The following is a 24,083-nucleotide window of genomic DNA, read 5'->3' as shown; positions in this document are numbered from 1 at the left end:
ATTTGTTGTATTTACAAACATTTTTTATGTATACTGCTACTATTAAATTCAGATTTACTTTTTGTAGTGATTGAAATTCGCATTGCAAGAGAGCAATACTTTTAAATTACCTATACAACACAACTGATTGATGCGATGATTTCTTACGCAGATCGAAGCGAAAGCAGTGCCTATCGACAAACGCGACCTGTCGGAGCCCGATCAGGGCAAGAAGATCCGTCGCATTTCGCAGCCTGATCCGATGACTTTTGGAGGCCATCCTCAGCCATCGTTGGACGCGCCTTACGAGGTCACTGTCCTGGACGATCCATACAAAGTCAGCTTCCACGCGATCACCATCATGAAGGCCTACCGAAACTACTCGTTTGAGGAGCTGCGATTCACTTCGTCGGCTTTAAAACGCTCGAGCGAGAGCATGATGGTTATGCCCACCGGGGATGGAACGTACAAGGCCACCTGGACGCCCTTCTCCGTCGGCTGGTACTCGATACGGATCAACATCGATGGATACGATATGGAGGACGTGAGTGCACTGTTAGACTTTTGAAATTTATCTATTATTCATTTTGGAAACTGTTTGTAATAGTACTATCGACACAATAATCAGAAGTTTTGATTTTTTTTAATATACATTTTTTATTAAAGTAGTAAAAGCATAAGTGCAGAAAAAATTTTTTAATTAATAATTAAGAAAAAATAGACTTCATTACGATATCTTATTTCTCCAGAACTACAAAGTCGAAGTGAAACGGCCGCCTCAGGGCATGGAACTGCCGGCGTTGAATATCGTAAAGAAACCCCAACATTTGCCGAGTAGAGTGCGAAGGTTCGTGGCAAAAAACAGCGCTGGTCTCAGGATTAGGGCACATCCGTCTCTCCAAAGCAAACAGATCGGCGTAGTACCGGTCGACAGCACAATTGTTTACTGCGATGAGGTATATTCAATTATCTTTCAGTTGTGATCAAGTCAGAAAATATACATTTTAATATTGCATTTCTAATGTCGACAGATTCACAACGACGATGGAATATGGCTTCGACTGAATGTAGATACAATAGCAAAATACTGCAACAGTGGACATTTGGAAGCCTGGTGTCTGCAGTACAATCAACATTTAGGAAAAACTTTATTACTGCCAGTGGAGGAACCAAAAACTACGGCATATCGAAATAGTAAAGAAACTTTGGAGCATAAAAAATCCGGACTGAGCGAAGAGTCAGTATACTCGGATATCTTTTACTAATTACTAATGTGTCATAATGTTGATCGTACATAATGAATGTCATGTAATATTTTGTGATTGCAGTAAAAGAAAAACAGTTACGTTAGATAGCGGGAAAACTATGGCGGTGATTACTTGCGGTGCTTCCGGCCATAACATAAGGAACAGACCGAGTTTGAAAGCTGCAGTCGTCGGGAAGCTGGCCTTAGGAAATACTGTTACCGTACAAGAAAATGTAGGTTTTTATAATTTTAGTAAATGCGACGTTTGAACTGAATTATTAAATCAATTTTTTGTGCGTGCATGTAACAGTTCGTCAATCGGTATGGTACCTGGGTACGTATTAGCAGTGATTCAGCCAGTAAATATTGCTTTGAAAATGACGGAGAAGCCTGGTCTCTTGCTATTAATAAGCATGGAGTGGCCTACATGAAAATCACTCAGGATACAGACGAAGACATAGCTAACAAGAAGCAAGTTCTAGCCGATTTAACCCCTACCAATCAGGTTTGCATTTATTCACATAAATCGTGTACAAAATCATAGTAAGTTCAAATGATAATTTTACAGTATCAGACTCCAAATCACAAGGGCTATGACAAATCACCATCAATGCCCTCGGGTAGCCAGGAGAACGACCAGCATAATGCTCAGCAGCAGGCTAGATCTCTTCAGAACTGTATTCCACCTGGTAGCGCCGGCTCCGGCGAAGGCCTCAATAGTTCGTTCCTCTTCGGTACTTATAGCACTGGTATCAAACAGCAGCAGCACGATTCGCTGGGAGGCAGTGACAAGGGTACTACAACGGCTACAGCAGCGAGCACCACTGATAAGACAACCGAACCGTCGTCAAAGCTTCCAAAGAATCACCTAAAAGAGCGACCGACAAAAGAGCGAGAACGTGAAGGAGGAGGAGGAGGTGGTGGAGGTGGAAAATTCAGTGTTTTACAGAAGTGGCTCCGGGGCGATGATAAGGCTCATGGTGAGAAGAGGAGCTCACCTGGAAGGTTCGATTGTTTATTAAAGATTATTTGCATTTAACTATTTTAAGCTAATTTATTTGTTTTGGTTCAAATCTATCATACTAATGAATTATATAACATGCGTAGAGATTTTTCGGAGTTCGTGGGTGTATCCGTAAAAGAACTGGTGAAAGCTATGGGTGAGAGCAGAGCAAACGGAAACGGCTCCACACCACCGGAGACACCACGGCGGATGTCACGCAGCTCTTCACCGAAGAATCCGCAAGCTGGATCGCCCCGACTTGCTAGCAGATCTTCCAGTCCAGTTCCTATTCCAGGTACGTGAATACAAATAAATCATGGCATCTCACGGTTTTTCTTCCATAGAGTGACCTTGACTGTCTATAATTTTATTACTTTATCTTCCTTTAATACACATTTACATATTCTTATTTCGCGCATCAACACGCACTTAATGCGTGTTTTCTCTGTGTTCGGTCTTGAGCTTTTGAATTAAAAATGGGGCTCAAATTGAACTTAAGGGAAATTCAGATTTTTTACGAATCTTGTGAATGATCAATAAAAATTCATTAGTGTGCAACATTAATATTCCCTTAAGAAGAATTCTTTCTTTCCTATGATGAATGTTTTAGATTTTTATTCTCGAAATAGTTTTTAATTATACATCTATTTCGTGTGCTTATGTTCAACAATATTTATGGCTATTGACTGTTTAAGTAGTAAAATTTTAATTCTATATCTTTTTGGGTCAGTTGCCAAAAATATTTTTGTTTCCTAAAAGCAATCTGGCTTTATTAGCTGTAAAAAATTCGTGGTGTTGGTCTTAGCTGGCTCCAGTCGTCTGCCGTTTGGTTCTGGTCTCTTTCCACCTGCTGTTAATGCCCAAGGTACTAACCGCTTATTCAAATAATCAACATTTTTTTGTGGATATCGCGATAGTTTTATTTAATTTAGCGATGCTTTTTACTGCTTATGACTTACAAACAACATCTTTTTGCATCATAATTTTTACGTAAAATTTATGTAGATTAGATTATTTTATATCATCAGCGTCACATTGCATTACATAGTTTGAACATTTATTTTACTATATATACTTGCATGTTATTCAAATAAATTTGTGGTTTGCATCTATTATATACAGTAAAGTACATTTCCTAATCTGAACAAAATTTTTTAAATGCAAGCAGCATGCCATAATTTGAACAATTTTTTTAAAATTTACACTCGGGTACATATCAAATGCAAACATTACGACTTTGAATAGTATACTCTTTTATAATGCTGCTTTATACATATTTCTAAGTATTAGATAGATTTAAATGTATTCGAACTAATAAAAACTTATCAGGTGGGAAAAATTTGACTGGAGGGGGGGACAGTGCCAGCAGCAGTCCTTTGCTCTTCGGCTCCCCCCGAAGTGTCGGCATTTCACCCTTAGGTAAGACAAACACATCGACGTGCTTTTGCAAAGATTAGTCGATCCAATTTTAAAATATTTATAGAAGTGCCTGTCTTAAATGCGGATTTAAGTCACGCACTGCTATAAAATTTATACATTGCAGTGATAATCTCCTCATTCCATTTCATATCAGTTTTATTAACTACTGTTTCTTTTGTTTAGAACTGTTTCGTACTCTATTAACACACTTCACCTGATCTATTAAAATATTATATAGATGTTTTTTGAAAAAAAAATTGTAAATAAAGGGATGAAGTAAACTGCTGGTTAAACAATATGAATAATTTTAAATCTATTCAAGCAATGCAAGTTTTTATTGATCATGCAACACTTCACGAGATACTTCTATTAATATAATTTAGTTTTTCCATAATCTTTTACAATGTTGACATATAACTCGCCTGGCATAATTGCATAATACACTGACTGAACACGAATATTCATAGACAAATTGGTAGTATCTGAAGAATATGTAAATGCTGAAAGCGAATAGTTTATTTACGTTTGCAAATAAATCTGTTTGAAAATGCACGATATATATTGCATGTTCAAAGTATGAATAACCATTATAAAAATATTTGTTTTTTTTAACATTATTATTATCGATGATAATTATTAACATTGGAGTAAGGATGTGTACATTATCTGAATAAATTTATCAAATATTTACTAAAATGCATGCTTCGTAACATTAAAAATATTTTGTTTTATTCGTAGATTAAAAATGATTTATTAGCTTCATTTCTAACACTTCTAGTTTGTATCAGTTAAAAAGTTGAATATTAAAATAACTCCTTTGTAGAAGATATAAAAAGAATGTCATTCGTACAGTTAATTATTTGTCTTACCACTAATCTCATCATCACTTAACACTTTAACCGCTCCTTTTAAAATGCTGATTTCTCTCTATACACTTTTCAATTCGTCTACTCCTCTCCCCTCATAAAAACTGTTCATAAATCACCAAGCACAATTCAACCATAAACCGATCTCTACAGTGTCTGGCGGTATGGTGGACAGTGGAGCATCGCATCGTCGCGGATCAACGCAGAGCGATACGAGTGCGCTGGTTAGTAGCCTCACGCGAGATCCATCGCAATCGCCCAGTGGCGTCAGTTCCATCGCCAACACGACCAGGGATCTGTCGCCTAGTCCGAGTTGCAGCTCGTTGCACATGAGATCCGAAGGCAGTACCTCCAGTCCGCCAGAGACGCCTAAGAAGGAGCAAAGTATAAGTTGTGTAAGTACTATAATTTCTATATTTAAAAAAAAATTGGAGCATGATCTTATTATTTTTGTAATTTTATACAGGATTCTCAAGATGCTTCGAAAAAGGTTTCCGAAGCTCAAACGCAAACGAGTCCCGAAAGCGCAACAACAGCTATGAAGGGGCACTTTTCCATCAACTCTACGAATGCCAAAGATGATCGCCATGTTTCCAAAACCTATCGTCGCGATCACAGCAAAGCCGTGAAAACGAGGGCAAAACGTGCAATGTCACCCGCAAATAGTCAGCAAACGCCTAGTCCCAGCAGGACTCTAAATCTTAATAAAGAAAAGGTATAATGTAGATCTAAGTTAAAATAATATGTTAATGTTACGTATAATTTTCATCACAATTTTTTATTTCATAAATTTCTAGGTAAAAGAAGCAATAAGCCCGTCCGTAGCAGAGTGCCTCCGAGCCGTCTTCGCAGCGTTCCTCTGGCACGAGGGCATCGTTCACGACGCCATGGCTTGCGCAAGTTTCCTTAAATTTCACCCTGGACTTCCAAAACAAGGCGCTCTTGTAGTCACTCGACAAACAGCATTAGCTAATAACGAAGGTCGCAAGAACAAAATGACGCGGGAGGAGCGTGCCAGGCAGAGACACTCCGTCGAGGTGACGAACGACGGCAACTATCTGCATATCCAACCCAGCACACTAGAGAGCCTCACGAGGTCGGCGGCCAACGCCAACGCTAACAGAAACAGAAAGAAGCAGGAGCCGACGACGGGTATCAAGGAGGAAACACCACCAGCTGGTTTGTATCTAAAATAGATTTTGTTTGCTTTCGTACATAACTAAATTATTGATATGAGTTGCAACATCTGAAAATAAAGGATTGCTATTTATTGAAGTAATAAATCGAAAAAAGGTACTATTTTTTATCGCTGTAAGTGCTCACAACATTAAATTTAATATAATTTTCACAGAAAATACACTCACAGCGCTACCGGAATTCACGACGGTGACAGTCTTACCTCCAGCCTTGAAGAGCCTAGTTTTCCTATGGGAGGAGCTGAGTATGAACTGCTTGCAAGCGATAGACCAACAGACAGTTCTACCCAGCCCAATGGCTCAACCTCCGGTTATAAAGCTTTCGAAGCGCTCCGCCAACGATCTGTCTTCAAAGATACCTACTTCCACACCTGTAAAGGATAGCAACGGGGTCGTGGTTGAAAAACGCGAAAAGCGTGGAGCAAAGGATCGCAAGGAGTGGAAACCGATTACGAAGGTACCAATCGTCGATGGTCTAGGCGGTATCGAGCGCGAGACGACTTGCGAGCTCTGCGGACTCATGTTTCCGCCACCCGTAACCTATCATATGAAGCTCATGCACCCGGGATGTGGATGGCATGCCGGGGGTAATGGGTACAATAGTGGAGGGAATTACTGTGTTGGTTGGGCCGGTAATTGTGGAGATGGTGGTGGTGGCGGTAGCTCGTGGTATCTATTGTGCGACACGTGTCGTGATAAGTATTTGAAGGTGAGTGCATCAAAGTTGCGAAAGGTGTTTCAAGTTCATCGTATTTATCGCTGTTTTTTAATCCAATTTGGTTTTATTTTCTATCGAAAGTTTAGTTCCTCTCATGTTCCCTGTAAAAAGAAATTAAGAAGTTGGTACCTTCCTTGTAATGACTTGAAATTAATGGATCCGTAAAAGTTTTTGTGTCGAGGAACTTATATTGCCCCAGTAATGCCTGTTTTAGCAGTTCAAAAATTAGCTGCCGTGAACTCCGTTTCAATGTAATGATTATTTAATTTTTACAGGCCAAGAAGAACAAACGTCAGAGACGCATGGGCGAGACGAACAAGCTCATGTCGCCGTTAGCATCGCCTGAAAACGATGACACGCACATAATTGTTAAGAACAATGCTATGTTCCTGCTCGATCTGGCAAGTGCCGCAGGCGTCAACATTCCAAAGCAACAACGACGACCTTCGCAGACTCTGAGCTCTGTAGCGGAAAATTACAGTCCTCCAGAAGCGGCTGGGCCGTTTCCTTCGACTGGGCCATTCCAGTGCCTTCTCGCGCTGGGTGTTCAGAGCTCCCAAAACAATGAGGAAAAGTTCTACGAGGAAATACTTAAACGTCAGGGTGGGCAGCAGACATCGTTCGATGCTGGCAGCGGCAGTGGGTTGACTGTAAGTAACAGAAGGGTGGGTTTCGCTTTTGTTTATCCATAGATGTTGTCTGCATGTTTACTGCTGTTTTGTCACTGAAAAATTTTAAAAACTGCATACAAATACATGCATACTTTAATGTACGTCACTATAGCTTTTTATTCACAAAATTCAGTGACATTGCAAACAATTGCATAATACAAAGCTAAAAATATTGTTTGCACGTAGCCTTTATCGGAATGCCCAATGAGCGATAGTGACAGCGATAGTGGAAAGAATCGAGGAATGTTTCATAGATCGGTTTCAATGTCAACTGGGGCACCTTGGGCGAAAAACAGCAGTGACGGTCGAGTGGTTATAATGCGAAAGAGAAACAATAGCAGTAGCGAATTGACTAATGGTAATGATAATATATAAATTATTTTTATACAATTATTTAAAAATTCCCTACAAATCTTCATAAAGTATCAGCAGTTTGAATACTAAACGTCTATATCGATTTTTCAGATGCTGGTTCATCATTGCTCTGCTATCCATCGGCGGCGCTTCAAAAGTTAGTCCCGTCGATGGATCAATCGGCAATAGTATCGTCAAATCAAGCGGCAGAAATCGCCAACAATGATCGCATCGATCTGCTAATGAGGCCGGTAATGCTGTTTGTCCTGCAACAGCACAACCTCCAGCATTTGCAGTATGCAATGAAGCAGGCTTTAAGGCGCGCTGCCTGTCGGGTCTATGCAATGCAGGCGCTGAACTGGTTGCTAAGGAGCGTCACTCAACCAATTTGCCTTCATGACTTGCTCTGGTGGTTTGTCGCCTCGCTTACACCGATTGTTTCGGATTCTATGGATATAAACGAGGATGATAATAGAAAGAGGTGCACAGAAAGGAAAAAAGATCACGTAAGTTCAAATGTGTGAATGCATTATTGATGCACTGACAATATTAGATTTAAAGAGTTTTGCTAAGCAACTTTGCATTTTAAGGACATGGTTGGAGTATGCGAGCACCCTTTGAGCGACTTGGTCATCGCTGGCGAAGCTGCGAATCCTCTTCCTACAGCATTCCATACTTTATTGCAAACTATCGCTGATTTGATGCTTCTACCTCCTCCAGGTATGTCATTTCAACATTGCTAAAATTTTGTAAATCTTTAAATTTCTGATTCGTTACCTTATACTTCAGGGTCTCCACTACAACGGGCTGCTGTGAGATGTTGGGCCATTCAGTTTACTCCTGCTGATCACATGTTTTTGCATCGCAGTCACGTTTTCAGCAATATCAGCAAAATACTTTCACGTTCGGAAGAAGAAGAAGACGCAACAATGAGCATGCATAAGAGCCACCAGTCAAACTTATCTGGACAAGTACCTAGTTCTGTCGAATCGCTCAAAGATTTAACATCGGGGGTCGAAATCAAAACGTCAAGCAGACAAGCAATGATCAGTAGCCTTACAGACAGCTCAACTGAAACCTTCTGGGAGTCTGGCGACGAAGATCGAGATAAAACTAAAACAATTACAATAATATGCGGTGCTCATTCGTTTCCCAGGATGGTTTATATTCACGTCGATAATTGTCGTGATTTAACTGTAAGCGGTTATCATGCATTCTTTTATGTTATAGTTTTAGTAAAAATACTCAAAATAATTAATCTCTCTTTTTTGTATTCAGCACAAAGTATCTTGCGTTACATTCCAATCGGGCATTGATACAGATGAAATGATAAAGTTAAAGACAGTTGAAATAGAAAGTAGATCGACTGGATGGGTAAAATGCCCAATTATAAATCCACGGCATGTTGTTGTCGGTCTTGAGTTAAAAGGACCTGATAACTCGTTGAGAGTCAGACAAATTCGAGTACTTGGAGAAATTGAAGGAGAATCGCTTAAAATTGGAAAACAACTTAATGCAATATCCATTCAACAAAAGAACTGTGAATCAGAAACTCTGAAAGTTTTTCGTTCTATCACATCACAGGTAAAGCTCTTCATAATAAGTGATATCTAATTAAGGTTATACTTGAGCATATAAGTGTATTAAATTTATACAAATTAATATTATAGGTCTTCGGAAAGTTGATTCAAGGCGAGCAACCAAATTCAGGACCAATTTCATCCATAGTTGTAGAACCAAACAATGAAGAATTAGAAGAAAGTAATGAACTTCGGGAACACATGGTTGGGATTTTATTCAGTAGAAGTAAACTGACGAATCTTCAAAAACAAGTTTGTACCCATATTGTTCAAGCTATTCGAAAAGAAACAGTTCGTCTCCGAGAAGAATGGGAAACCCTTTTGTGTTCTCCGACACCAGTCAATAGCTTTATAAGTGACAACAGTGATATGCCAAAAGCAGCTGATACTTATTGTTTCGAAATGCTATCAATGGTCTTAGCTTTAAGTGGAAGTTCCGTAGGAAGAAACTACCTCTCTCATCAGTGCGGACTTTTGAAAGATCTTCTTAGTCTACTTCACACTGGATCAGCAAGAGTTCAGAGGCAGGTTACATCTCTTTTAAGAAGAATCTTGCCTGAAATCAAACCAGAGGCGTTGGCTAATGTTGTTGGCGCAGACCGATTGCCACCATCAGACTTTAGTATTATATCAGCAGCGAGTAATGGGTATTCGCAATCAATGGAATTCGATGAGCATAGTTTGGGCATTTTAGATGTTTTCCTAAGTTGTATAGCCAAGGCTTTAACTGTTCAAGTTAAAGTCAAGGATAAGGAAAGCAATGGAAAAGCTTTGCAATCGATTTCATTGGCTACGAGTATTCATCCTAAGAGTTTTGTAGGAGTACGATGGTGGCTAAGAGGCTGCATTACGAGAAAGTTAGCTGAAGAAATAATACAGCTTCTGAAAGACATGGCTTCTGTATGTACCTTTTGATTATAAACAGTTTGTTTACAATTGTGCTATCATGAATATTACGCTCTTAACTTATGAATTACAGGGAAAATTGTCTGATGCTTGGGCAGCTGTGACAAAGGCTGCTATTGCTGAGAACATCTTAAATTTGACCAGGATGGATGACAAAAATAGAGATCCAACAAAATGTCTCCGATCGCCGACTCTTTGGTTGGCTTTGTCTTCCCTTTGCGTTTTAGATTCTGATCATGTTGAAAGGTTATCTTCTGGTCAATGGAGCAGTGCCGATGGTCAACCTCCACCTCCTAGAGTAAGTATTGATGTTTTTACATAAGATTTTGAAAATTTACATACGTTAATATGGCAAAAATGTAATTAATACAAAATCACGCGATGCTTTCTCAGCCTACGTGCAGTAATCATGATGATGGCGAAACAACGGCGATAATTCAGTGCAATAACTGCGGAAACTTGTGTGCCGATTGCGATCGAGTTTTGCATCTTCATCGCAGAACGCGAATGCACGTAAGGCAAGTTTGCAAGGAAGAAGAAGAAGCTATCCGTGTAGATCTTCACGAGGGCTGTGGACGTATGAAGCTTTTCTGGATCCTTGTATTAGCAGACAGTCAGACATTAAAGGCTCTGGTAGAATTTCGCGATGGACCTCCACAAAAACCTGTAGGGGCAACGTCTGGTGTCTGCCGCTTTTGCGGAACGACAGGTAACATTTTGATACTTATGTATAATATAATATATCGATGCCCTGAAAATAAGATGCATTTTTTGTTATAGTAGTATACTAATTCAATAACTTTTTTCGATTTCTTTTTAGGTAATACTGGCCTTCTGGCGATCGGCAACATCTGTTCGGATCATGAGTGTCAAGAACATGCGAAAAACGCCTGCAGTAAGGTACATTCGTGCGGTCACATCTGCGGTGGCGTTCGTGATGAACGTCCATGCCTACCCTGCCTGCATCGCTGCAACCCTACCTGCGATCTAAAGCAAGATGCCGACGATATGTGCATGATTTGCTTCACCGAGGCTTTGTCATGCGCTCCAGCAATACAACTACAATGCGGTCACGTCTTCCATCTACATTGCTGCAGAACGGTGCTGCTGAAACGATGGCATGGGCCAAGAATTACCTTCAGTTTCTCACTGTGTCCGATTTGTAAGATACCTATGGAAAATCACAATCTTGCGGAGCAATTGGCAAGCGTTAAAGCGCTTTATGAGGACGTCAAAAGAAAGGCGCTTATGAGATTGGAGTACGAAGGCCTACACAAGTACGTACAAAATAAAAGTTTAATTAAATTTACACATATTACACGAAAGAGATGTCTTCTAATATGAATAACATATACATCCTTAAATTTCAATATAGTGCTAATAATTTGCAAATTCCTCAACTTACAGAGCTGATGCAGTCACGACACCAGGTGGTCGCTACTACCAGGACCCAGCCGCTTATGCAATGGACCGCTATGCCTACTACGTGTGCTACAAGTGTCAGAAGGCCTACTACGGCGGTGAAGCACGCTGCGATGCTCAGCAAGGCGGCGAATCATTTGATCCGACTGAACTTGTTTGTGGTGGTTGCAGTGATGTGGCACGTGCCCAGATGTGTCCTAAACACGGCACTGACTTTCTCGAGTACAAGTGCCGGTTTTGCTGTTCCGTGGCCGTATTCTTCTGCTTCGGAACCACGCACTTTTGCAAACCCTGTCACGATGACTTTCAGAGAGTCACCAATATACCTAAAAGCGAGCTGCCTTCTTGTCCCGCAGGTTAATGTCACTTTTAGTTATTGTAAAACCTTTGAAGCAATGTGTGATTCATTGTTAACAGTTAACATTATTTGTTTTTAGGACCAAAAGCGAAACAAATGGAAGGAGATGAATGCCCACTTCATGTTAAACATCCACCGACTGGGGAGGAATTCGCTCTTGGTTGCGGAATATGTCGCAATGCACAGACCTTTTAATATAAATCAGAATTTTTAACTAAAGATTATCTTTTAAGTCTCTGAACGAAGTTTTCCAGAGCTAAGCCGTGATTAAACCTGAAAAATACTACAATACTGAATCTATTGACGTGATCGAGTGAGAACTTCCTATTCGTATTTTTCTTCTAAAGGATAATTGCTAAATACTTCAATGGCAGCGACTGAAAATAATGATTGGAATTGAATGGCGTGGAGATGCAGAGCACACGACTCGTTAAAACAGAAAATATGTGTGATAAACGTTAAATAAGTCGTTTATTGTAATGTTAGATATTAGTAGGAACAAAAGTGCTGATTAAGGGCGATCAACGTCCAAAGAATGATTTTCATTTTCCATATGAATATGTGAAATGTGCGATAGCTGCAGAGATAATATCTGCAACTGCGAAATTCTAAGGCCCATGCGGTGATTATGGCCTTTACGCGCTGTCATATAGGATAATCAATTGTCGAGAAGTTAAATGAAATGAATCGCCTTTTTCGATGATACAGGGAGAGTATGAGTTATGTGTGTGAAAATATGTGAGTCGTTAAGAGTCTGGAAGGTTCGCATTAACTTACATTATACATATAAAAAAGCAGAACAAAGTGAAATGTGCGTATTTGTTAGTATTTTTAAATTATTATCATATTGTATTAAAATAATTTTGTATTTCAAGTGAACGATAACTAGTGCCAGCCTTGATCTCGCTAAACGCATTTTTCTGTTCGTTCTATGTTAATATATAAAATTTTTGTCGTTGCATTATTTATTTGAATTTATCTCAGTGTAAATGTCTTTTTGACTGTAAAGTGAATGGTGCGATGATGCTGTTTACTTTGATAATTTGTTACATAGTTTGTCTTTCAATTTGTGTATATTAAATGAGAGAATTGAGGACAATTTGTATTTTTTATTTATCAATATTTTCAATTATGATTTCATGATAATTGTTTTTCATCGCGTATTCAACAATCCTATTTCAAAAATATTCGTAAAAATTGATCATATTATTTTTGCACTCATAACTGTTTTTGTAATCAAAACATTGCTGGAGTAATACTTTACCTTGTTTTAAAAAATTAAGAAAACCAATTATGGAAAAACAAGCAAAAAATATATCTCAGTAAGACTCATCCATAACTTCAATAACTTCAATACGCAAACAGTCATATTTCACGCCAGTATTCCCTACAATCAGATATTCATCCCATTTTTAGAAAGTCAGTCTGCAGTGAAATTCCATCCGACGACTTCAAAGTCTCCCGCCAAGCCACAAATCCACAATCCTCGTCATGCGTTCGCATCGAATATCGATAATCGATGAGACGATAATCGATCCCGCAATCCAAGATGGTGTTCTCCCGTTTTACTGGCGCCTCGTCGTCGTCGCGGCGCTCGCGGACACTAGCGGTGACTAGCCACCTCGCAGTTTGTGTAATGTAAAGTGTAAGTTGTAATTGTGTCGGTAAATTCAGAAAAACACAATAGGATAATAATAGCCATAAATAATGGATATTAGTTCGAGTAATCAACGCAGAGGTAACTAATTATCTGATAAAGAGTAGTTTGTCTATGTGTACGAAATGATACGCTTTAAAATCAAATTTTCATTATCCTATGAAACAGCCGTCTGTCAGTAGTGCACCTGCGCTATCTCTGACGTTTTTGTTATGAAGATCTGGATGAAAACATACGTACGGTAAATAAAGATTGTAAAAAGACATGGAAGATCAGGTAGCTACGATGAATGAAACTGATGCGGAGTCGACGGGATCGAATGAGCCCAATGAATCAGGTGTGTTTTTAATTTCAATAAACTTTTTATTAAACTGTTGAAATTAGAGGTTAACCTACTTATAAAAATATCTTATAAAATTCTTATAAAAATAGAAAGGCAGTGTCTAGGTACCCGATAGTCGTAAATATAACATGTATTTTAAGAAATTAGCAATTTAAAGAGAAAACATCGAATTGGTCAGTTAACCGTCGCAATTTTAACCAGCTACTTATTTTGAGTTGTAATTAAACTCAACATTTAAAATTTCAAGTTTGGTCGATAGAAATTTTTCTACAGTGCAATGTTGTATTTACTGAATAAACGTTAAAATGCTAGTCAACATTTTATGTCATTTAGACACTGTAGCAGAAAATGATGTGAATAGCAACGAATCAGCAAACTTGATTGAAAATGTAAACATGAATGAGAACAATGAAACATCATCAGCATCTGACACTCATGATTTTGATTTGAATTTACCTGCTTCTCATTCTGTGAGTTGATACATTTTTAACATTTTCCTAAATTGAATAATAATTATTACACATTGTTTTCTTTTATTGAAGTACTTGGGATCAAATTTAGAAGAATTACGAGGGAGAACATTGTTGGATGAGGGCATCTATATTAATCTACCTTTACTCATCAAGCAGTCTGTGATACTATTTCCTGGACAAACTTTGCCCATGACAGTTTTTGGTTCAAATATAATTGGGATGCTGGAAAAATGTATACAAAAAAATAGAACCTTTGGTGTGGTCTGCCAACAAATTGATAAAGAACCAATAGGTACAACTGCCGAAATATATGAATATTCACAAGGTAACCCTGAGGAAGGGTTTCGTATTAAAGCTAAAGGAAGACAGAGATTCAAGATTTTACGAATGATGCAGGTATGCAAATGAAAACCATAAATATTTATTTTACTTGTGATAATCATTTTATTACATTCATGTTTATAGGGTTACAGTGAGATTTCTGCAAATGTCAAAATAATGCCAGAAATTACTCTCACACATCCATTTATTGAACAAAGGTTAGCATCATTGGATCATCAGAGAATAAGACCAGTTAATGAAGAGGAGCAGAAGAAACAAGAGAAATTAGAAAGATTAGAAGCTATGTTAACACCTTGGCCAGCTTGGATTTATCGACAATACGATCCCTATACACTAGCTTTTAAAATACGACAACAACTTCAATTTATTGAAACTAGTAATTAATCTATTTTGACACTCTATACATTGTTGAACTTTGATATAATCTATCACATATTTATATTAATTACTGTGTAAATATTTTAGGAGGTAGTTGTATACCCACAGACCCTACAGAGTTATCATTTTGGGTTGCTCAGAATTTGCCTTTAAATGATAGCGAACGAATGGTACTATTGAGGTATGACTGTGCGATCCCTAGGTTGCAATGGGAATTAAAATATTTAACGAAAGTGAGTAAAATTTGAATCTGCTGAATAAAATTTATATTCTAAACTGAAAATCGGAAATTTTCCTAGGACCGAATTCTTGTGTGTTCTAATTGTGAAAAACATATTGGAAATCAGTCAGACCTCTTCCCAATGAGTAAAGAAGGTCCTCAAAGTACATTCTGCAATTCTGGTGGATTTATTCACGATACAGTGACACTATACCAAGCAAAAAATCTGACACTTAATGCTGAACCTCCTTCAGCAGAATACAGTTGGTTTCCTGGGTAATGAACTCTTTATATGATTTATAATTTTTTTATGTAAATAGACTATGTAGCAACAAATATTAAAATACTTTTGACATTTCATGTAGCTATGCATGGACAATTGCTACATGCAAAGGATGTGGCATACATATGGGCTGGCAGTTTACAGCAGATAAAGATAAGACTTTGCGACCTTCAGCATTTTGGGGCTTAACGAGGAGAGGATTAAAATCGAAACTATTATCAGGATATGCAGAGTTAATAAATTATTCAAGTGATGAGAATAATCAAAATTCTGATTAGAGGCTTTGAGTTACGACCCATGGTTTTTCTGGCATCGGGACTCATCCGTATTTATACATGTCTGATAAAAGCAGCTGTACTAATTGAACTGTGTCAAAAATGTAGGTATATTTGAGATGCATGTAAGACCTGGAGAAGACTTTCAAGAGCACCTGGATAGGATATTATTAGAAAAGATTCTGATTCAGATGGCCATCTACGAAATACGTTCTATTTTGGGATTTTCTCTTAATCAAGAAATCATGTGCATATTTACTTCAAATTGATAAATACCTTATTCTTTTGTGAATATTCTTAGAAGCTATTCATTTAAAACAAAATTGTGATAATTATATTTTTTTTATCGTAAATAACTCGATACATTTTACTAAACAGAATCGAGAAGAGAATATGTATAGTAAGTTTTTCTTAGGTCTTAAGTTGAAAGAAAATGTTTGGTGTATCATAGTCATATAATATCTAGCAAAAGCAGATAGAAGCCCAAGAAATTAAACATTTTATACTTTTAAATACGAAAAAAACGTGAAAAAACAATAAGTAACATTTTCAAGACTGCATTAAGTAAATATGCATATAATAAACACTTGGTGTATTGTATAAACTGAATATCGCCAAAAAAAGTTTTCCTGAATTTTAGTAGTTGTAGCATCGATTACGAGAATTATCGATTATTAACTAGTTGTGTTATTGTTAAATTTTGTTTAGTATTTTAAATATGTACTAACATAATTTATATTATATAGACCGAATAAAGTGTACTTTTTTAATACCCGATGTCTTCATGCGTTCAAATATACCGACGCTCCAATACCTTTTTTTTTTAAATTATCTGAGCTTATAGACAGTTAAAATTATTCACTCTCGTCGATAAATCTTTGGTATCAATTTTCACGAGTGCGTTGCCCTCCGTCGCTTACTCCCATCGTATAGTCGCGTGTATTAACCTTGACAAAATCAAATTCGAAATCGATCTCGCTGCCGTCACGATAATCGCTCGAAGCGCACTGTCTCTTCCGTTCTCCTGCAATATCACACGCGCCGCGGCGTATATCAGCCCCATGAGCTGCTCCGCGGCGCGCAACTCGTCCGCGCGATCGGCGAGCGCTTTCGCGCGATCGCGCGCTAGTGCTACGCAGACAGCAAGGCCGCGAGCAGCAGCGGCTCAATTAAAAACCCGCGCTCCGGACACGCGTATACGCACAGACACATACACATCCATAAGAACGCTGTATACAGAAAGAGAAAGAGATCGAGCGGACGAGCGAGCGCAACCGAGTATTATAACGAGCGCTTTCACTTTTGCGGACCTGCAGCTATATACATACACACACGCACACGCGTTTGGGTGAGTTATTCGAGACACTATGATATGTATTATATTCTTATAATTCGTTCTTCATAAGCCAAGCGGTGCCCGGTTGCACGTCGCGCTTTTTACCGATTTGTGTATTGCACATCCTATATATTTTACGTATCGACGCGAGATACGGACGGAATGAAAGTGACAAGCGTTGATTTGTGCCTTTTATCGGTGGATGGCTTGTGGCTTGTAATGCTTATATCTTTGAGTTTAATACGTCGTTTTTTTTTCTTTACTTCTTTCAGGTCGGAGCCACCGAATCACCAACTACCGCTGCATCGAATTCCACGGGTGTGATCTATCGAGCGGTTCGTTTGCTTTTTGCCAGGACAGCGACGAGACAGGATCATGCTCGTAACGGTGGGTCACTATACTTTCTCGTAATAATTTTATTTCTATACACTCTTTTTGCGCGAATTTCTGATGGTTTCTTCCCAATCGACCTACTTCGCGATGTGATATTAAACGCGGCGTAAAAGACATTTTTCGAATATTTTCATCGGCGGTAAATGGCCTGGTATACGCTCGGCTTTTATGTCCTGATACGAGGATACAACGTAGTATTTCAAAATTAAGGCGTCGTGCCGCGCGCTTTCGAATATTGCGATTATTGACTCTTTTATGCCGGTAAAAATGAGTGAAAGTGTGTGCGGATGTATTTGAAAAAACGCTAAATTCTTCCGGTTTGTCCTAATGGCTTAAAATTATGATGTGAATATATTATAAACTACTCGATAAAGCCATTGTAGTTGCCTCGGGATATTGTTATAATTAATTGTTGAACACAATAGATCCGTTAGCGAAGATGATTTTATTTTACATTTTTATTAAGTGTAAAACAATATGCGTTGTATTATGTTCTATAATACGGTTTAACATTATTGATTGTAAAACTGAAAATAAATCCTTATCATTGAAGTTGTATCACGATTTGACGCTGGGCGTATTCATGATTGTTGTGGGCGTACATAAATATAATCAGACAAAATGACGTTCTGATGATGCTCGAGTTTATACATCATCGTAATCGTAAACGGGTAGGCGATAAACGATCGAGCTTATACATTTCAATATTATCTCTATAAGTATAATCAATTTCAAGCAATACGTATTTTCAATACAATTTATTACAAAATTTATCCAAGCAATATGTATTTTCAATACAAATTTATTACAAAATTTATCTTTTTACTAGGATAAAGTTTTGCTGTGAAAATGTAAATAGTCGCAAATAATTAGACTCAATCTCGTTTAGCATAAACCGTCACCACGAATTACGAGTGCTAGATGCACATTGCACACGTTACAATGTTTATCTTTACGACCATCAGACTCGTTCTGACTATCTACTTTCTACATTTTGCATCAATAAAAAATATAAAATGTTGTACTAAGTATCAGAATAACTTAAGTCCTCCATTTTCTTCTTACTTTGTATAATGTGTAAATAACTTATATGTAACCTGTATGTATAAATACGAGGGTGGGGCACTTTCATAGATATTTTTTGTTATACCTACTATATACTTATAAATTCTACAGGTTTTGATATTATTGTGCCTGTCGGCACAAATGATGGCGTACGATCCAGAGGATAAATCGCTGAAAGATATTCTATTACCAAAAGGTCACTTTGAAGCATTTTACTTGAAGGGCGATGAAGACAATGCCGCGAGACCACCGCATCTTCACGGATCCTTCCATAAACACAAAAATCCTGCCTTGATCAACGCTCCGAATAGTGCAGCTTATGGTTTTAGATTTGACGGAAAACGCAGATTTAACTTTGATTAACCGATATCATGTATTAAATGATTCGATTATGCTATCGATTTTCTTATCTGCAAATTGTTTATAAAAATAAATAAATCATCTACTTACTAAATCAAATTGAAGATACCACAATCACTAAACTGAGTTTTGCAATGAAAACATAGTTTTATTAATTTATTCTTTTGCTCTTGTTTGCTGATAAGCAAGAAACTTGGTTTTATCAAACTAAAGATGAAAGTTTTGACTTCTGATATAATATATCGAAGTTTGACATGCAATACTGCAATTGAAATTCGAATGAAACAGTGTATTGCACAGTCATCAATAATGTTTTACTTTTTATTCGTAACTTTAAACGACTGTGGCATTCAAATAAGATTCGCTCATGCTATCTCCGATTATGAATTGATTTAGTACAGCGAAGTAGGAAGTTTCTATACTCAATTAGACATGCACTATTTGGTAAACTCGCTACGCGAGCTGATTTCTGTTGGATATGCGTAATTATGCATCTATTCACTATAAAGTGTGATTCTTTGAAAATATCATTATTTAATAACTTTATGATTGTAAAAATAATGAATGGATCACTGACTTTGAAAATGAAGTTTTCAAAATAAAAAGTAACACGCAAAACTCATTTGCATATATCTAAGTTCTTATAGATTAGCCACCAGTGATTTCAATCAACATCTTTTATTTGCATCATATACGTCAACGTGATCTATTGCAGCCACTTATTCAGCGTATAATTACATTTACAAAAGTTTAGATTCGTAATAGATCGAGGTGTAATTGAAGAAGCAAACTGTCCTATTACTGTCAGCTACGCTCACGTATACATTAACTAAATAATTGACGCCGATCAGTCAATCACGTGGTACGTATACGTTACATATGCATTATGTATCATCGGTGAAATTCGATAATTGACAGACTACGCCACGTCGCTTTTCCCACAGAATAGACTTCGAATTTTTATCGTATCGTCCTTTATCTTCGCTTTCATCTACTTCACTTAAAACTCAGAAAATCGAAGATTTTCCCTTCTCGAGCGCAGCGAATAATTCCATAGAATTCCACCGCCTACTGTGCACAAAACAAACGCCACCTGCGGCATACGAATAAACAAAAACATTTCGTCCACTTATCGCCCCGCACACACGTGCGTGTCTGCGCCGAACCAACTCATTATCGAAACGTTTATTCGGAACAACGGAAAAATCGCCGCGACTTTCTCGCTCGCATTTCCCCGGCGTCTAAACACAGCACATGCATACCGCACGCTATGCCATAAATTAAAACAATTATATCCACGTGTCGGCGTCCCGCGTTCTCTCAAATCAATCAGTCGTACATGCTCACGCGAAGTTTTGTGGCCTATTGCAAAAACCGCTCGCTTGATCCGCTCCGATTAAACCCGCGACTGAAAGTGAAAATCGGTGTATCAGCGATTAACGTCCGCGTGCGCTACTACACGTTCCTCCGTTTTTCCGCTCGCGAAAAAGTCTTAATACACACGTGAAACGGTAGCTATACCGTTGAATCGCATGCAAAAACCGAGGGATTGATAAATCCATCCATTGGATCGACCGAGCCATCGAATCGAATCGTTTCGTCCTGTCAAACGGATGGGAAGAGCGCAAGAAACCGGCGCGCCGGGAAAAAACTGGTCGGCTTAACGATTGGCCACAAATTCAGCTCTAATATGTACGCACCAGGTATAAGTTTTCCGGTGCGCCGCGCGAGCACCTCGTAAATCAGCGGTTAATGCGAGCGCCGCAACGTTGTGTGTGCACATTTCTCTATGCCCCGCGCGCGAGTCTCTATGAAGTCGTAAAGTGGAGCGTTACACAGAGCAGTCGCCGCATGTCTGTAAACCGGCTTTGCTTACAAACATAGAGCACACGCGCACGCGCGAATGCTCTGCATTCTCGGTATCGCGGGGCCAATTAAGCGGAGCCACTTTTACGGAGGGATGTGTGCATACTTTTCTTATAGACTAGCCCAGGGTATAATGGCCTTGGCCGTAGATAGAGTCGCGCTGACGTAGCCGCACGGCGTGTAATGAGAGAGTTCGAGAGTGCGTTGCTCTTTGTTTGTATACGGCGCCGTTTTGTTGACTCTCGAGCTGCAGGAAGGAACTCGCACGTGAGGAAAGAAAGTATGTCGGCTCAATTATTGCCGCAGCTGCGGCATTTTCTTTTTCGGTGGCGAATCGATTTTCCTTTCCGCTGCGGCGACCGGTTGCAGGCACCGATTAGGGATGTGTGAATTGCGCTGATTATACTGTTGAATGCACGTTGATGTGCTTATCACTCGCTAGGTGAGTAATGAGTTTGATATATTTTAATATGTGAAATATCAGAATTTTTTCAATGAGATCTCGTGGAATTCGCCAGGTATAGCTCTCACAAAGATGTAAAAAAAACAATGATTTTGATATGCATTTGATCGAATGTATGGCTATTGAGGAATCTAAAACGGTTTATTGAGCTCCAATTTTCCCCGCTAATTGGTGTCTTTTACAAGTAATTATTGAATATCATATTTTTATGTTACACACTTACGAACGTTCCTTCCGCGTGTCCGCGGAGTATTAAGAATTCTAAAGAGGTTTATTGAACTTCAATGCTCGGTGCTGATTGGTGTCTTTACGAGCAATTATTATAGATACGGTATAAAAATGAATTTTCACACATTTGAAAGGCTTAGATTGGCACTAGTCGAACGAATTTTAGAAAGTATATAAATTTTATTGAGTTATAATGTATATTAATGTCAAGTACTGGTCGTAAATACGAATCTAATGAAACTTTAAGCTGCAACAGTGAGTGGGTGTGAATTCAATTAGAACCATCAACGCAATCAGTGCTCCTTCTTTGGATATTGTTGACATTCAAAATATATCTTTCAAACAAAAAATAAAAGGAATTGGAATCTTGCACTTGAATGTTTGCGTTCACAAGAAGGAACTACATGACTCATTGCTCGGTGCTTTCAGAGCTACATATCAATTCGATCGATACGTACTCAGTCAATCGGAGCCATACATGTTTGTAAAGATCGGACACATTTAATTGCGCGCCAACTGTTCAATCTCATTATCATTTAACTTATAATTGATCCTTTAACAGCACTTTTATTATAAAAAACTGTAGGCTTCCTCGTTCTTCCTGGTTTCATTTCCTTCAGTTCTTTCAACTACACATTTCACACATCAGGAATCTGGATTTCCCATTGAAAATTGAGTTTCTGTAAAATTTGAAACCTAGTATACATGAACTGAAAATCTATAATATGAATTTTTTACTGAAAGACTACAGGAAACCTCTTTGTAATTTGAAAGTATTTCCAGGATATCATAATTACCAGCAAGTTACAACAGAATCTTGTTGAATTCACATATACAATTAAGCCGAGCTTGTTAACCACACGCGTATTTTATTTTTTTTTTTTTGTGACATTTGGAACTCGAAAGTTCATCGACTCATCTACGCAAGCCTTCCACGCTGCACTGTCTTATGTCAACCCCACCCAAGGTGCACCCCTCCGATCGACACCCACCCGTCCTATTTCTACTAGATCCGCTTTTACGTTGTCCTACCATCTGCGTCTAGGTCTACCTAGAAGTCGCGTTACCATCGGCCTGCCCTTCATGACACGCGCTGCCGTACGGTCGTCTCAGGCAGTGTGAATTTCGTCCCCTAATTCTTCGCTATTTTCGTGCACGTTTAATAATTTATCGAAATAGTTTTTCCACAGCGACAGTAATTTGTTGTCATTTGTTACGAGGTCCCCGTTTGCGTCCTTCATCAATTGCGCTCTACTCCTAAAACCCTTTCTGATGGCGTTAATCCCTGTGTACATTTCGCGGGGGTTATTTTCCTTACTGTTTGTTTCTATTCTCCTAATAAGATTCTTTTGATACTCCCGCTTCTTGTTTCTGTAGATCGCACCCGCCTGTTTCATTACGTTAGAATACTCTTCTGCGGTCCTATCGCTTCTATTGTGTAAGCTATCTAATTTAGCCTTTTTGCGCCTTTCAAACCAGAGTTCGCACTCTTCGTCAAACCATGGTTTGATCTTTGGCTTTTTCTTTTTACCCAGTACTTTGTTCGCGGCCTCTTTTATAGTCTTTTCGAGGATCCCCATAAGCTATTCGGTTCGTCATTCCCCTCCAGCGATGTGTTTGCTTCTTCAAGTGCCTGAAACCTGTTATTAATTTCTATCTGGTACCTAGGAAGTGGTCTGAGTCGCTATCTGACCCTCTGTAACCCCTTACGTCGAGAACGTTAGTATGAAGTCTTTTTTCAATGAGAAAATTATCAATTTGGTTCTGTGTGGCCCCGTCCGGCGATGTCCACGTTGCTTTGTGTATGTCCTTGTGCTTAAAACACGTAGTTTTGATTATAAGATCTTTTGCTGCCGCGAAATTTGTGACCCTAATACCGTTATCGTTGCTGGCTTCGTGCAGGCTTTCCTTCCCTATAGTAGGCCTAAACATTTCTTCCCTACCTATTTTAGCATTGAAATCGCCTAATACTATTCTTGTGTCGTAAGACGCGAACTGATCGATTACCTGCTCTAAAGTTTCATAATAGAGATCCTTACACTGAAAAAAAAACACAGTCGTTTCTGCTGTAAAGTCCGGTAGTTTTAACCGTTCTGCCACCGTAACGACTGTTCAGTAAGAACAACGGTGTGCCACTGGTAGTTTTGGTGAGTCGCGACTTGTAAAATTGGTCGCTTACGCTGGACACCAGCAAAAACGACCGAACTGATTCTTTAAAACTGCTGAACTCTACGGTAATCTTGGCGAGTCTTCGTAAAATGACGGATTACTGGTGCGAGTTCAGTTAAAATGGCTGTGTTTTTTTTTTCAGTGTAGCTTCTTCTTCTTTGTCCTCTGTAGGACAGTGTACATTAATAAATACATATCTATACCATTCACCTTCGATGATGATGTACGAGAGCCTATCATTGACGGATTTGAAACTTTTAACCGAATGTATGATGTTTTTGCTTACGAGAAATCCGGTGCCTGGGGATCCCCTGCTCCCGGCCCCATACAGGTACGTGAAGTTACCCGATGCCAGTACTCCGCCATCTGGCCACCGCGATTCCTGTATTGCTACCAAATCTAGATTGTACCTATCAGCTTCCTTTATGAGTTCTGTAAACACGCCTGCTCTGTATAGACTGCGAACATTCCAGGTTCCGACCCTTAAGTCCCTTTTGGTTTGGTTTTGATTTTT

At 38.7% G+C, this 24,083-nt stretch overlaps 3 protein-coding genes across 17 annotated transcripts in view; all 3 read left to right on the top strand.

The window, feature by feature from the left end:
- The window catches only part of LOC100120311 (E3 ubiquitin-protein ligase MYCBP2), a 216,214-nt gene extending 203,397 nt beyond the window's left edge, over positions 1-12,817 (top strand). For 3 of the 13 annotated variants that reach the window (XM_031925201.2, XM_031925214.2, XM_031925189.2), the window contains 25 exons: positions 152-523; positions 729-935; positions 1,011-1,216; positions 1,308-1,458; positions 1,536-1,730; positions 1,794-2,230; positions 2,333-2,523; positions 3,034-3,093; positions 3,558-3,647; positions 4,667-4,908; positions 4,980-5,228; positions 5,311-5,692; positions 5,865-6,418; positions 6,703-7,092; positions 7,285-7,455; positions 7,554-7,958; positions 8,043-8,172; positions 8,242-8,648; positions 8,731-9,036; positions 9,123-9,932; positions 10,012-10,236; positions 10,332-10,647; positions 10,759-11,215; positions 11,346-11,716; positions 11,798-12,817. In XM_031925201.2, coding sequence (XP_031781061.1) covers positions 152-523; positions 729-935; positions 1,011-1,216; positions 1,308-1,458; positions 1,536-1,730; positions 1,794-2,230; positions 2,333-2,523; positions 3,034-3,093; positions 3,558-3,647; positions 4,667-4,908; positions 4,980-5,228; positions 5,311-5,692; positions 5,865-6,418; positions 6,703-7,092; positions 7,285-7,455; positions 7,554-7,958; positions 8,043-8,172; positions 8,242-8,648; positions 8,731-9,036; positions 9,123-9,932; positions 10,012-10,236; positions 10,332-10,647; positions 10,759-11,215; positions 11,346-11,716; positions 11,798-11,913 — 7,440 coding nt within the window. In that variant the 3' untranslated portion in view covers positions 11,914-12,817. Of the gene's footprint in view, positions 1-151; positions 524-728; positions 936-1,010; positions 1,217-1,307; positions 1,459-1,535; positions 1,731-1,793; positions 2,231-2,332; positions 2,524-3,033; positions 3,094-3,557; positions 3,648-4,666; positions 4,909-4,979; positions 5,229-5,310; positions 5,693-5,864; positions 6,419-6,702; positions 7,093-7,284; positions 7,457-7,553; positions 7,959-8,042; positions 8,173-8,241; positions 8,649-8,730; positions 9,037-9,122; positions 9,933-10,011; positions 10,237-10,331; positions 10,648-10,758; positions 11,216-11,345; positions 11,717-11,797 lie in introns of all 13 variants that reach the window. The other 10 variants (XM_031925193.2, XM_031925232.2, XM_031925230.2 and 7 more) reach the window with 10 other exon arrangements.
- Positions 12,818-13,275: 458 nt separating this feature from the next.
- LOC100120343 (protein cereblon) lies at positions 13,276-16,466 on the top strand. Of its 3 annotated transcripts, none has more exons than XM_008217921.4 (8): positions 13,276-13,456; positions 13,544-13,712; positions 13,808-14,188; positions 14,261-14,587; positions 14,657-14,909; positions 14,999-15,144; positions 15,211-15,407; positions 15,497-16,466. In XM_008217921.4, exons 3-8 carry the CDS (start codon positions 14,024-14,026, stop codon positions 15,690-15,692), a joined length of 1,284 nt encoding a protein of 427 aa, XP_008216143.1. In that variant the 5' UTR covers positions 13,276-13,456; positions 13,544-13,712; positions 13,808-14,023; the 3' UTR covers positions 15,693-16,466. The 3 variants fall into 3 exon arrangements, with proteins under 3 accessions (XP_008216143.1, XP_032451682.1, XP_001603993.2); XM_001603943.6 differs by having other exon boundaries at positions 13,278-13,456; positions 14,052-14,188; XM_032595791.1 differs by lacking the exon at positions 13,808-14,188 and having other exon boundaries at positions 13,277-13,456.
- A 232-nt stretch (positions 16,467-16,698) lies between these two features.
- LOC100116740 lies at positions 16,699-18,984 on the top strand. Its single transcript, XM_001604623.6, has 3 exons — positions 16,699-17,037; positions 17,298-17,412; positions 18,595-18,984. Exons 2-3 carry the CDS (start codon positions 17,401-17,403, stop codon positions 18,844-18,846), a joined length of 264 nt encoding a protein of 87 aa, XP_001604673.1. The 5' UTR covers positions 16,699-17,037; positions 17,298-17,400; the 3' UTR covers positions 18,847-18,984.
- Positions 18,985-24,083: the final 5,099 nt, after the last annotated feature.

The sequence above is a fragment of the Nasonia vitripennis genome, chromosome 1 (assembly GCF_009193385.2).
Source record: "Nasonia vitripennis strain AsymCx chromosome 1, Nvit_psr_1.1, whole genome shotgun sequence".
NCBI lineage: Eukaryota > Metazoa > Arthropoda > Insecta > Hymenoptera > Pteromalidae > Nasonia > Nasonia vitripennis.
This window is presented reverse-complemented; position numbering and strand designations above follow the sequence as displayed.